The sequence below is a fragment of the Pocillopora damicornis genome, chromosome 5 (assembly GCF_964200805.1).
Source record: "Pocillopora damicornis chromosome 5, jaPocDami1.2, whole genome shotgun sequence".
NCBI classification, from domain to species: domain Eukaryota; kingdom Metazoa; phylum Cnidaria; class Anthozoa; order Scleractinia; family Pocilloporidae; genus Pocillopora; species Pocillopora damicornis.
In genome coordinates, this window is record NC_142674.1 from 7,018,119 (window position 1) to 7,030,211 (window position 12,093).

The following is a 12,093-nucleotide window of genomic DNA, read 5'->3' on the forward strand; positions in this document are numbered from 1 at the left end:
TTAAGCTTCCCAAATCGACCTGTCGTTATGAACAAAACCTTTTTATGAAAATAAATTTTAAAAAAATGCTTGCAGCTTTGCAGATGGCGCAAATGGATGTTATCCGCTTCGCTCGATGGAGAGATGTGGGTCTCTTAGGAATATCTTCACATGTTAACATACGTATTAGACACCGAAATTAGTCCTTTGACCAACATTGTAAAAATTTCGATTAATTCTTTTAGGTCCAATTGACGGCGAAAAACGCTAGGACGTTAGACGTTAAGTTGTACGTTTTTAAACCAAAACCTTTTGGATTAAAAACTCCCTATTATTTAACATAATAAATGTTTTGTTCAAGAAAATAAAATTTAAGGATAATGATCTTGTTTCTTTCAAGCAGCTGGAGACATTTTCTCGCCAAGTGTTTGTGATACCCACATTTGGAAACTCGGTAAATTTCATTTTCGTTTTATTTCAACTACACAGAAATAGGAGTTAAGGCTGAATATCAAATCTTATCACGGGGTGAAAGTCAAACTCAAGTTTATCATGCATTAAGTACAGTCATCTCCTACCTTTCAAGATCCAACGTTCTTTGGTGCCCAACACTAGACTTATTTAGCCAAACGCGTTTTCTTTTATTAGTCTGGTAGCTATGGTTACGATAGAAACTGTTGGTTTCATGCCGAGATGAAAATTAATATTAGAAATGAACTTCCCACTTCCTGTTTGGGCTCTTTGCACAAAAAGCTAAATTGGTAGAATAATACGCGGTGAAGAATTTAAATTAGTACGGATTGACTGGAGTAATGTGTCTTGGACAATAAAATGTCATTAGTAATTCCTTGAAGTGTCGCACGTCACGTCAGGTGCAAATGCATTATAATTATAGATCGTCTTTGGTAATTCATGTCAGACAAACGCAATGCAGGTGAATTTGAGAGAAGAAACAAGAGACTTTAATAAGAATTAAAGGCAAGTCCAGCGAAAATGGTTTTGAGACTCACACAAACATAGATAAAGAGGAAAATTTTGCACTTCGTACTCCTTAGCTCGATGAATTTTATTAAATTGATTACAGTGTGTATATAGTTAATCTATGTTAATGAGACTGGAAAGAAATATGTTTTCTTTCTGTCATCCATAATTTTCTGAAACGTGTTGATTTTCCTTGTATGATTCTTTATCTTATTTTCTACAATCAGTTTATAAAATAATATAAAGATAAAATAATAAAGATTTGAACGGCTGCACATGCACTAGAAGTGATTATCAACATTGTCTGTGTGCGTACAGCGTTTAAAGTCTGGTTAAACAGGTGTTCTTAGCAATATTGCCTGATGCGTTATAGTTAAACAAACCCCTTGGAGACTGGGGCTCCACGCTGTGGTAGACCAAGCACACACCAGGGTAGGTGGGATCCAGATATAGAAACTTTTTTCCTTAGTGTAGAGGCAGTAAAATCATTGTGTTTTCGCTAAAAAATTGGGCTGAAATGGCCGTGACCATAAGCTGCACTTGCTAGGCTTGAAATTTTGAGGACTATGTCACTCCAACCAATCTATTAATAAAGTTTTCATTGTGAGACATACGTTCTAGGGTTGTTTAGTGCGATTGTAAAGGGACTGTTTGCGTCCGTCTGCGATGACGGACGTTGGGTTATTTTTCCTTTCATCAAAATGCTCCATTCAAATCTCCTTTCTTCTTTTCTTCAAAAAACTTTTTCTTCATTAAAAACCTTGTTTCTGGCGCACAGCTGATTTCAAACGAGGCGCTCATCGTTTTTAGAACCAGCATGTTTACCTGACACGAGGATCCTTCTTTGCAAAGGCGCCGAATTCATGTAACTATGTTGATGATACAAGATATACTGATCAAAGCAATGATTTCTAGTTTTTGCGAGAGCATGTATTTGAGTTATTTTCGTTTTCAATCAAACGCGTGGCAAGATGAGGGTGTGATATTTTTTCTCTCACAAGTCTCACAATGAAGAAGGTGCGAGTTTTTTTTATTTATCTTTTGCAAAAAAAGCAGGTCCTGTTTAAAAGTAAGTCTCTCTCATTAAAAACTATCAGATTTTTACAGCGGATTTTAACAATCTTTATTAAAAGTAAGGAGCTGTCAACAGCTTCTCCAAATTTTCGTAGAGGGCGGGCGCTGACGCACAGCTGTTTTCTAGCGAAGCACTTACTTTCGCCCCACCATCCACCCCACCGTGACTATTTACATCCTAAAAAATCTACCATAATCACCCCCACGGGGAGGATTTGTCGTATCATCAGTTTTGCCGATGGTTTAAATCTGCCGCTCGTATGATAATCGGAAATTTGAAAAATCCAAAGTAGCCATATACGGTCATTGTTAATCGTTAAACAAAGCCTGCTCAACTTTCAGCTGATCCGCTTTTCTTGATACGTTCCTCTGACGGCTCAAGCCAGTTAATACGTATGGTACGCTCAAGGATGCCACCATTACTGCAATGAAGGTCCTCCTGAAGAATAGCAAGGAAAAAGGGCTCCAAATAAGGTTTCCAGTTGTGTTTTAGGGCGACTACATCTCCCTTTGAAAAACGAACTGGACGAGTTTCAATCTGTGCTGTTTCAGTTTGTCCTGCGTCTAAGGCTTGAAGCTCTTCAAGCATGTCGACAACATTTTGAGTTTGGTTTGTTTGAACTCTTCGGATCATGCTTAGAGATAGAGGGAGAGTTCCAGCCTTTTCTTTCGTTTTGTCTCTTACTCTTTGCTGCCGTGCGCCTTGCCCAAATTCTTTAGCAAACAGCCTAAGTTCCCTTGATTCGTCACGCAAAACATCCTTCTCCTTAACACTATCTTCTTGCCTAAAATGTTCGTCGCTAAGCTTTGCACGATCATAAAGCCACTCAGGCTCCCTCTTGTTTATTGTTCGTTCGGTGTAGTGGCTTTGGGGTCCCGTATACCACTGAAAAGTAAGAGTGATACACCTTCTGTACGGATTCAACAATTCCCCATGTTCTAAACGAGTTGGGGATTGGGTCCGAATTGGGACCGCAAAGCATCTATGGATTGTTTGAAGGGACAGATTTTCCAAATCAATATGGCTGAAAGCGAGAGCAAAGCCAAACTAACTGTTAAACTAACTCAGGAAGATATTCCTGGGGCAAAACTTCCAAGGGATTCTGTTGAAAAATGTAGCGTTGTCCAGTTGAAGAGGTGGCTGCTTTGCAGAGGTGCAAAAACGACGGGAACAAAGAAAGCTTTAGTGTCGAGGTTCGTATCGAAGCTGGCAACTTTTAAACTAAGAACCTTTACACGCAATAAGTTATTTTTATTTATAACAACTTTATTTGTAATTATATGCCTTTTCAGAATTATTATTAAAATTTCCTAAGAGTAAAAATTTAATATAATCGAAATTTTCGAATTTAATAAAGTCCTCTCGTACTTATGAGTGCTCTAATTTTGACTTATAGAGTACACGACTACATCAAGCATGGATTTGATGTTAAATACTTGCGTGATCCGGATGGCGGCGTCAATTTGTTACGGAAAAAAGCTCAACTTGGCGTACTTGAGAATCAAGAGCCTGAAGTAAAGGATTCATTCCCAAAAGAAGGATTCCAACCAGATATAAAGGCACTACCAAAAATATCATTTGGAACTGTGTGGAGATTTATGATCGAAGGTGTAGAATGTAAAAAGCAGCTCTCCACTGCTAAGCCACTTGTTAAAGGATTCAACTTTTTTAAATCTGGACATGTCCTGTACATAGGCCACCTACAACAAAATGGCAAGCACTACATCAAAAGCCAAGTCCTCCCATCTATGAAAAAGGACAAAGTTTATACATGCTACTTAGTTATTAGTTCACTTGGAAAGATGCTAAGAGCCCACTGCAAATGCCCTGCTGGCATAGATGGGAGATGTAACCATGTTGCATCAACACTTTTTGCTTTAGAAAACTATTGTAAAGTAAGGGAAAAACTGGATGAGTCTGATGAGTCATGCACCTCCAAACCATGCAAGTGGAATGTGCCACGAAAGAGAAAAGGTGCAATACAGCCCATAAATGAGATGACTTTTGTGAAGCACGACTACACGAAAGAGAAGAAGATACGTAAGCTTCATCACTCTCCAGTAAATGCAAACCAAAATGCTTGTCGCGATGAAAACAAGTCAAGGTTTTTTGAAATGATGAAGGAGTACCAGAGGGTATCAGGAAACACTGTAGCTTGGACACATATACTGCCTCAGGAAGTAAAGAAACTTCAGGATGTAAAGGATTCTCTGCTTTCACCAGTCAAATGTCATCCCGTGTCAGCAAAAGAGCTAAAAGAAAAGTTTGAAAAAGCAAAGAGAAATCTTATGGTTGATGATTTACAAAGGCAAGATATTGAGGAACAAACTAGAGGTCAATCAAACACTGAATTATGGCATCGCCACAGACAACCAAGGATTACTGCCACAAAATGTTACCGTGTAGCTGTACAGAGAGAAAGTATGTCCCCTACTAAGATAATTAAAGATATACTTGGTTACAACAAGGCCTATCAAAGTAAGTCAATGGAGGAAGGACTGAAAATGGAAGACCAGATTATCAATGATTACAAGCTTCTCAAGCAAAGTCAAGGAGATGAAGGCATAACAGTCTCAAAATGTGGGTTTTTGTTTCAAAAGAACATGGTTACCTTGGTGCTAGCCCCGATGGCCTTGTACATGATCCATCAGCCTCTGATTCAGAGGGACTTATAGAAGTTAAGTATGTCCAGACATCAAAGGATGAAACACTAGAAAAGGCATTGTTACGCAAGAGCATTTGCAAAAAGAACAGTAATGCATTGAGATTAAATGACAAACACAAATACTTCTACCAAGTCCATCAGCAAATGTTTGTTACTGGAAGAAAGTGGACAGATTTTGTTGTAAAGGGTTCAGGCTGTGATTCACTGTTTTGTGAAAGAGTACATTTTTCAATAGACCGCTGGAAGTCTATTTTGCCCAAGCTAGAATCCTTTTTTAATGACTGGATTGTTCCAGAACTTGTGTATCCTAGAGTCAAGTATGGAATTCCTAAATTGAATGCTCGTTCAGTTTAAAACAGTCAAAATCAATGTGTTCATTTCAGTAAAAGTGTGTAATTTAAGAAAACTATACAATGAAATAGGCAAATCAAAATTTAATGGGAATTAGTGGTTTGCCCAAATTATGTTGCACACTTTTTAGTACTATCAGAGTGTAAACAATATATTTGTGAAGGTAGAATGGTTTTCAAAAGCCTGTGAAACACGTACTAAGTTTTGTACATGTTTAGTGCTTTTCTGCTTAAATGCTTTTGTTTCTATTGTTTAATACTGGCACTATTAGAAAGTAAATAGTATTAATTGTTTCACAGGTTTTTTAAAAACCACCCTATAGGTATTTGCTATAGCTAAGATTAGATAAACTTTGTCTTGAAAGAAACAGCGATCTGTTTTGTCTATACACATTAACTCAGTATTTTTATACATTGTACACAGTTATGTTCATATTTGACTGAGTAAAATATTTACTAACTACATGTGTAGTGTGCTTGGATTATTGTAATGACTTATAACCAGTCTGGTTACAGTCCAGTGGTATGATGGCAATATCATAATACATTATCAAACACTAGTTTATCAATGCTATTTTAATGCAAGGCAATAAAACATAAATCCATACCATTGTTAAGTATTAAAATGTTGCTTTATATTCACATAAATTTTAATTAATCAAAGGAGGGTAAAAATTAGAAAGTCCAGCCACTACAAATAACATATCAGATGCTATGGGGGCAAGAGTAATTGGAATTCGGTGGTCAAAGATGTGCCAATTCTTTATTCTCTCCATCAATCGCTCAACATGTACTCTCAAACTGGCAACAATCTTGTTGTGGTTGGTTTCTTCTTTTGAGAATTGTGTATCTTTAACCAAAAATGCTGGTCTAATCAGTTCTGCTCCCACAGAAGCAAGCTCATCAGTGCAGTTGAACCCTTTGTCTGCCATAACTTGATCATAAGGTTGTAACTTGTCCAACAGTCCACTTTGAGCTGTTATTTCCTTGTCAGAAGTTGAACCAGGAAATAGCTCACTGACAAAACATAAAGCACCACTGGGTGTTATACCAAGCAAGGCTTTCATCGTCGTTCTAGACTTGTATGACGAGTAGCAAGCAGATTGAGAATTAAGTGCTGAAGGTTTCTCCATCTCAAACTCTGTACAGTCCACAATAATGACACAGTCTGGATAGAAGGATTTGAAAATGTCAGGCATGTAAAGTTTGAGAACTTCCCTGGGTGGAATAGTAATAAGTGGCTCAAACTGTCCCCTCAGAAATCTCGTCCAGGCCCTTGAAACTTTGGATACAAGGGGTCTTGAGACACTAAACCGATGAGCAAGGTCCTTTTCCAGCAATCCAAGCCTTAATCTCACTAGTGTCAAAGTAAACTCTTGGAACTTGGTTAAACATCGAGGTCTGCCACACTGAATTCCTGGGTGCGTTCGTTCATGTTCATATTCAATATGCTCTGCTGCATCTTTAACCATGTCGAAACATATCAGCAGTGCATTATAGTCTGGTAAACCAGTATAAAAGGCAATGTCTTCAGCATTGTCTTTATATTTCTCAATATCGAAACGAAAGTTTTCAAGAGAGTGTCTTAGTCTTTTTGTTTCTTGCTCGAGTTTTAAGTTTGCCTCGAGTAGGTTTGCATTTTCTTCACTCAACTTGGCATTTTTCTCCAGCAGCTGATTCTTTTCATTTGTCAATTCACTGATGTCCTTTTTAAGCTTTTGCAACTCCTTTAACATTGTTTCGATTTCCAATCCTGTGAGAGATGTTTGTGTCTCACGATTGTTCTCATGTTCGACTGTCACTGATGCTTGTGCCATGTCTTTCTTTTCCTCCCTCTTCTTCTTTTTTGCTTCCTGAATTGCCAGATTTTCTTCGAAGCTGATGACTCTTTTTAGCTGTCGTCTAGTGCTTTCTGCCTTTTTCCAAGGAAATATAGTCGGCAGATGAGCTCGACTGAGTTTCTCGCCACCTTCGAAATGGTCTGAGCAAATTCGAGTATTTGTGGAGTCCAATTTTAGCGAATCATTCTTCAAAATGACTTTGTATTGCTTTCTGGTAAACTCATCTTTCGGTAATCTGTAGAAATGCAGATGTGAAGCGTTCCTAAAGCTGTTTGTACAGCCAGGAACGCAACAATTATAGTGAGGCATTTCAGAATTACTTTGTAAATATGACTCGTCTGTCCCTTCAATCAATCCATAGATGCTTTGCGGTCCCAACTCGAACCCAATCCCTGACTCGTTTAGAACATGGGGAATACAGCTTGGTCTGCGGCTGCCGTAATCATGCATGTCTGGCGTTGGACGACTTGGGGTTCTCATTCCCGCAAAGAAATGTTCCACATGTAGTGTCGTGAAACTTGGAAAGCATATATCCTTTGCAATATGCTGCAAATCGTTTTCAGAGAAGAACGAATTCGTTTTCTCAAATGACGAATGAAGCATTTTAAAAGCGTCCCTCGTAGGTTTTGACAATGCTAGATCAGGACCCTGGGGACATCTTCGACCTGTTCGAAAATACGCCTGCCTCTCTACGTCTTTCATGAAATCCGCCGCTTCTTTGAGAATAATCAACCCGTCTTCCAAACTTGGTTGGAAACTTGGCTTCCTTGATAGTTCTTCTTCAAGTTGGAAGAGTTCAATAAATAGCCCCAATTTCTCTCCGAGATGTTTATAGCTTTTTAAAGCTTGAAATTAGTCTGACAGCTTGATTGCTGGTGTCACAGACAAATATAGATTCTCCATATGACACAAGCGCTGATGGCGAGTGAAACCTAACTGTAAAGCCGTCTTGCATCCCCGGCTGGCTTCCTCCCAGTGAGTGAATTACCTTGCCATCAATACAAAAGTTAACTGAATGGTCATGAGAATCAGAGAAGACGAGCTTTTGTGCTGTTTTAGTAATGCCAAGGATAACTGACGGGTTCTTTTTAACAACACTGGTTAGTTCGACAGAGGCCTCTTCACGAGAAAGACATTCAATTCCTTGGTTGTGCATCGAGATCAGGAGCCCTTCCGGAGCGTCATAAATGCAAAGCGGTTGACCCTGGTTTACCACAAAATAAATCTCCAGTTGGGCTTTGTAACGCTTCTGCTGAATGTCAAAGTCAAACTGCGATATTTTGAAAATGGTCTTCTTGTCAAAGGTGTGGTGTTGCTGATTGTTTATATCGGGAGAAAACGTGACTAACCTTTTAAAATCTCTATTGTTTTACAAACCCGGCGCACCTTTTTAGAGGGATGTCGGCCCGCAAATTGACTTGCAGATAAAGACCAGAAATTTATATATCTTTTTATAAATTTCTCATCCTTAATCCCGTTTCCCGCCGGAAATAATAAAAAATTCCCGCGTCCCGCCAGAAAAATAAGCAACTTCCCGCTTCCACGCTATCCCGCATCCCGCCTTAAAATTTCCTTTCATCCCGCATCCCGGCAGCTAAAAACGCCTCATCCCGTATCCCGCCAAACTTATGTTAGACCCTCTAGATGGGGATCTGAATTTTGGCCGCGGGGTGTCCGCAAGGCAAGAGTTACTGTAATAACATTTACCAGTAAACCTAAAACTGATGACATTAATTTTATAAAAAAAAAATCCTTCAAATTAATCCATCTATTATTTTCCTTGATCAAAAGAAAACTTTTCTTTCATATAAATTGCCTTTAGAATAAATACTACTCGGGTCCACGCTAAATCCCACAACACGACGAAATCTCGTAGTCCATTTGTGCTATCAGTTTTCAATGTGTTATCAGTTGTTACATCATGGTTTTTGTGTCTGGTCTTTTCGCCGTTTTAGAAGAAATTCTATGTATACTCTAGTCCTTATAATTGGTAACAACACACAAACACTCATTATTCTAAGTTACCTACTTGTTGAACGTCGCCTTGAGCTTCGCTCATGCCGTTGATCGCCTTTTCTGCTGAGCGACCAGAAACGTGACCTAGAATGTCGAGTTTATGAAATTAAATTTTGCCAAAAGATTGCAGATTTGAACCAGAAAGAAAACCGTAAATCAACGTTTACTCCAATTTACCTTCTACGCAGGGGTGGATCCAGGGTAGTTTACCTGATTTCCGGAACTCACTCAATTTTTTTCCGACCTAGTTAAATGTTGATAAAAGTACTTTTGGAAAACACTCTAATTTCCCTTTGGAAACTACTGGTACTTTTGTGGAAATCACTAAACGTCTTCCAGAAATAAACCATCTTCCTGTTTTACAGTTATTTATTAAAGAAAATACGTTTAGAATGACTAATTTCGTTATAATTGCGGTCATGAGGCGTTCGGGAGCGCTCCGGATCACGCGCTGGCCTTTCGAGCTTCGATTACACCTCGGAAACCGTCGGAAGCCGTCGGAAAATGTTCGTGGAGCCAATCTTTACGCAACCGGTGGGTGTAAGTCCTTGTTATTTGGTGACAATAACAGGCGGAACACAGTCAAAACCCCTCACGATTGGCTAGCAAAGATTTCGTCATCGGAACTCACTCAAAACACTCTTCTGATTGGCTAGTTGTGTTTGGAAACTACCTTGGAAACTACTGACAAAGTATAAAAAGGGCAGTTCCTCCCCCAGCGGGTCTCTTTCGTTGCTCTTACAATACAAGTACCTTTGAGCTTGCTCAGGGGTTAACGACGGAATTTACTGTTAAACGTTTAAAAAATACTAGTGTTATGACTCGCGGAGATCCTGTTTGTCGGAGGGAGGATTGTTCTCCCTTCGACATTGGCCTAGTTTTCGACGAGATCCACAACTACTCGCCGCATCAGAAGCTGGAGTTCGTCGAAAACGTGTGGAAACCAGGTGAGCTTTTTGATTTCCCCGTGTCAATGGAAAATGGAAAATCTCGTAAGTTTGTCTCGGGCTGGCTGAAAAGATTTCCATGGCTAGCTTACTCCAAATATTTCGATGGAGCATTTTGTTTAGCTTGTGTTTGTTTTGGAGTTCAGTGTGGGCGAAACGCTAATAAGTTAGACAAATTATTGAAGTCTCCTCTCACAAATTGGACATCGGCCGCTTCTCGCTTAACCAAACACTCGCTAGGAAATTGTGAAATTCACAATTTTTCTATGACTGCTATGAATGATTTCAAGAGAATGATGCAACCTGGAATCCAACAAGCAGACATGATGCTCAGTCCTTAATTAATGCAATCAACTTTTCCTTTATTGTTTCTCTTGTTATTGTCAGACATATTTTGGGATTAACTAGACCACTCACAGTGAAGCTGCAACAAAAAGCAATGGATCTTCTAAAAGCTAAAGATGAACTTGCTCTTTTGAAATCAGTCCTTGAAGACATGAGCACTGACATTGATAACAGACATCATAATCTCTACCAGGAAGCAGTGACCATTGCAAGACAAGTAGCAGTCCAGCCAGAAATGCCAAGGATAGCCCAGAGTCAAATGCATAGAAATAATGCTCCTGCTGCAACTCCTGAGGGGTATTTCAAGATCAATCTCACTAGAGTTTTTCTTGACCATGTACTCCAGCAGCTCAACACCAGATTCCAGGATGATGTATTTGTTTGCTATAAAGGTATTTCGATTATTCCCTCTGTTTTACTAGCTACTGACCCTGCCTGGAAGGCCAATGTTTTGGAATTTTGTAACCATTACAGACAGGACATACCAAATTATGCAGGGTTACAGGCAGAGCTTTTGTTATGGGAGAGATTGTGGAAGGGGAGGGATAACAGAGGAGATATTATTCCTGACAGTTTGGAGGCTACACTGAAGGATATTGACAAAGATGCATATGTCAACATCTATTCCATGCTGAAAGTCCTGATCACAATTCCAATTTCATCTGCATCTTGTGAGAGATCCATATCATCCCTTTGGAATCTTAAGAACTATTTGAGAAATACAATGACCCAGGACAGACTGAATGGATTGGCACTGATGCATGCCCACAGAGACATGGATTTTGACCTTGAACGTATAATAGATTTATTTGCTGAGTTACATCCTAGGAGAATGAGAATGGCAAACATTTTGTAATAATTTTTTGCACCAGCTGTTTCTAGAGTACTTGTGAGTTATGTTCTGTCTGGGTTATGGCCTTTAAGTCTCATAATCCTTAAACTGATGGAGAACAGTACAGAAGCTCAAACTGGTGCCTGTATAACTTTTTTCAACTCATTTCAAGGTTATTTTCTATTTTGTTTTACTTGTGATGATTTTCCATTGACATTGACATTGGGTTTTCATGTTAAGCTTAAATGGTTAACAAACATTTTCACTGAACTCAACCAGCTTCACAGCAATTCCCAAGGATGAAGAAAGGCTAGTATTATTTCAAATTATCATTTTACTTCAATTTGTATATCATTTTATGATTCTTATAATTTATATTTTTCTAATAATTGTTTTCTTTTTTGAATTCCAGCTCCCAACACAGGCTAACCATCCATAAAGCCCTTCTCTCTCTCTCAAATTCTTTTCTGTGTTGTGCTCCTATAAATGAAATGAATAAAAGCCAGCTCAGGAAATGTTGTTTTTAGTGTTGCTAAACATTTGGATTTATTGAGCCTGGCTTTCATTCATTTCATTCATTATAGGAGCACAACACAGAAGAAATTTGAGAGAGAGAAGGGCTTTATGGATGGTAAGCCTGTGGTCCCAAGGATGAAAAAGGCAAGTAGATTTTTATTATCAATCTTTAAACTATATCATCAATTGTGCTTGTTTTTCTTTTGTTATCAAAAACACTAACACTTGGTTCGTTTTTTTTTCTCCACATCTTGATTTTCCTGACTGGGAGGTGATGTTTTCCAGTGTGAAAAGTCTTGGTGATGACTTGGCCTTCCTGAAAACACTATATACACTGGTTTGCACAGTAGCTAAAGGTGGAATATTTGTAGATCAGAGTGTTTCCTGTAGTACTTTCAAGAAAAATAAATGTTTTTTGCCTTTTTGATTACATGCTTTTTTAGTCTTTTGGGGGCAATTAAATTTTCTAAAAATGCATGAAATGGCCTTTAGAGAGCTCCAAATTTCAAATTTTCTCGGGGGGGGGGGGCATGCCCCCGAACCCCC

General features: G+C 38.8%; 3 protein-coding genes and 1 pseudogene across 8 annotated transcripts in view; 2 read left to right on the top strand and 2 right to left on the bottom strand.

The window, feature by feature from the left end:
* LOC149044909 (uncharacterized) overlaps positions 1–2,668 on the bottom strand; it is a 15,835-nt gene extending 13,167 nt beyond the window's left edge. The window contains exon 1 of the mRNA XM_089206888.1: positions 2,398–2,668. Coding sequence (XP_089063014.1) covers positions 2,398–2,668 — 271 coding nt within the window. The remainder of the gene's footprint in view (positions 1–2,397) is intronic.
* Positions 2,669–2,973: 305 nt separating this feature from the next.
* LOC149044910 (uncharacterized) lies at positions 2,974–7,222 on the top strand (annotated as a pseudogene). Its single transcript, XR_016186730.1, has 2 exons — positions 2,974–3,228; positions 3,432–7,222. The product of XR_016186730.1 is annotated as an uncharacterized LOC149044910 (transcript).
* Positions 5,115–7,284, bottom strand: LOC149044911 (uncharacterized). Its single transcript, XM_089206848.1, has one exon. The coding sequence runs from the start codon at positions 7,198–7,200 to the stop codon at positions 5,701–5,703; it is 1,500 nt and encodes a 499-aa protein (XP_089062974.1). The 5' UTR covers positions 7,201–7,284; the 3' UTR covers positions 5,115–5,700.
* A 1,919-nt stretch (positions 7,285–9,203) lies between these two features.
* Positions 9,204–11,977, top strand: LOC149044912 (52 kDa repressor of the inhibitor of the protein kinase-like). Of its 5 annotated transcripts, none has more exons than XM_089206880.1 (3): positions 9,204–9,854; positions 10,242–11,340; positions 11,444–11,977. In XM_089206880.1, exon 2 carries the CDS (start codon positions 10,294–10,296, stop codon positions 11,053–11,055), a length of 762 nt encoding a protein of 253 aa, XP_089063006.1. In that variant the 5' UTR covers positions 9,204–9,854; positions 10,242–10,293; the 3' UTR covers positions 11,056–11,340; positions 11,444–11,977. The 5 variants fall into 5 exon arrangements, with proteins under 5 accessions (XP_089063006.1, XP_089063010.1, XP_089063007.1 ...); XM_089206884.1 differs by having other exon boundaries at positions 10,393–10,591; positions 11,616–11,977; XM_089206881.1 differs by having other exon boundaries at positions 10,622–11,340.
* The last annotated feature ends 116 nt before the right edge of the window (positions 11,978–12,093 follow it).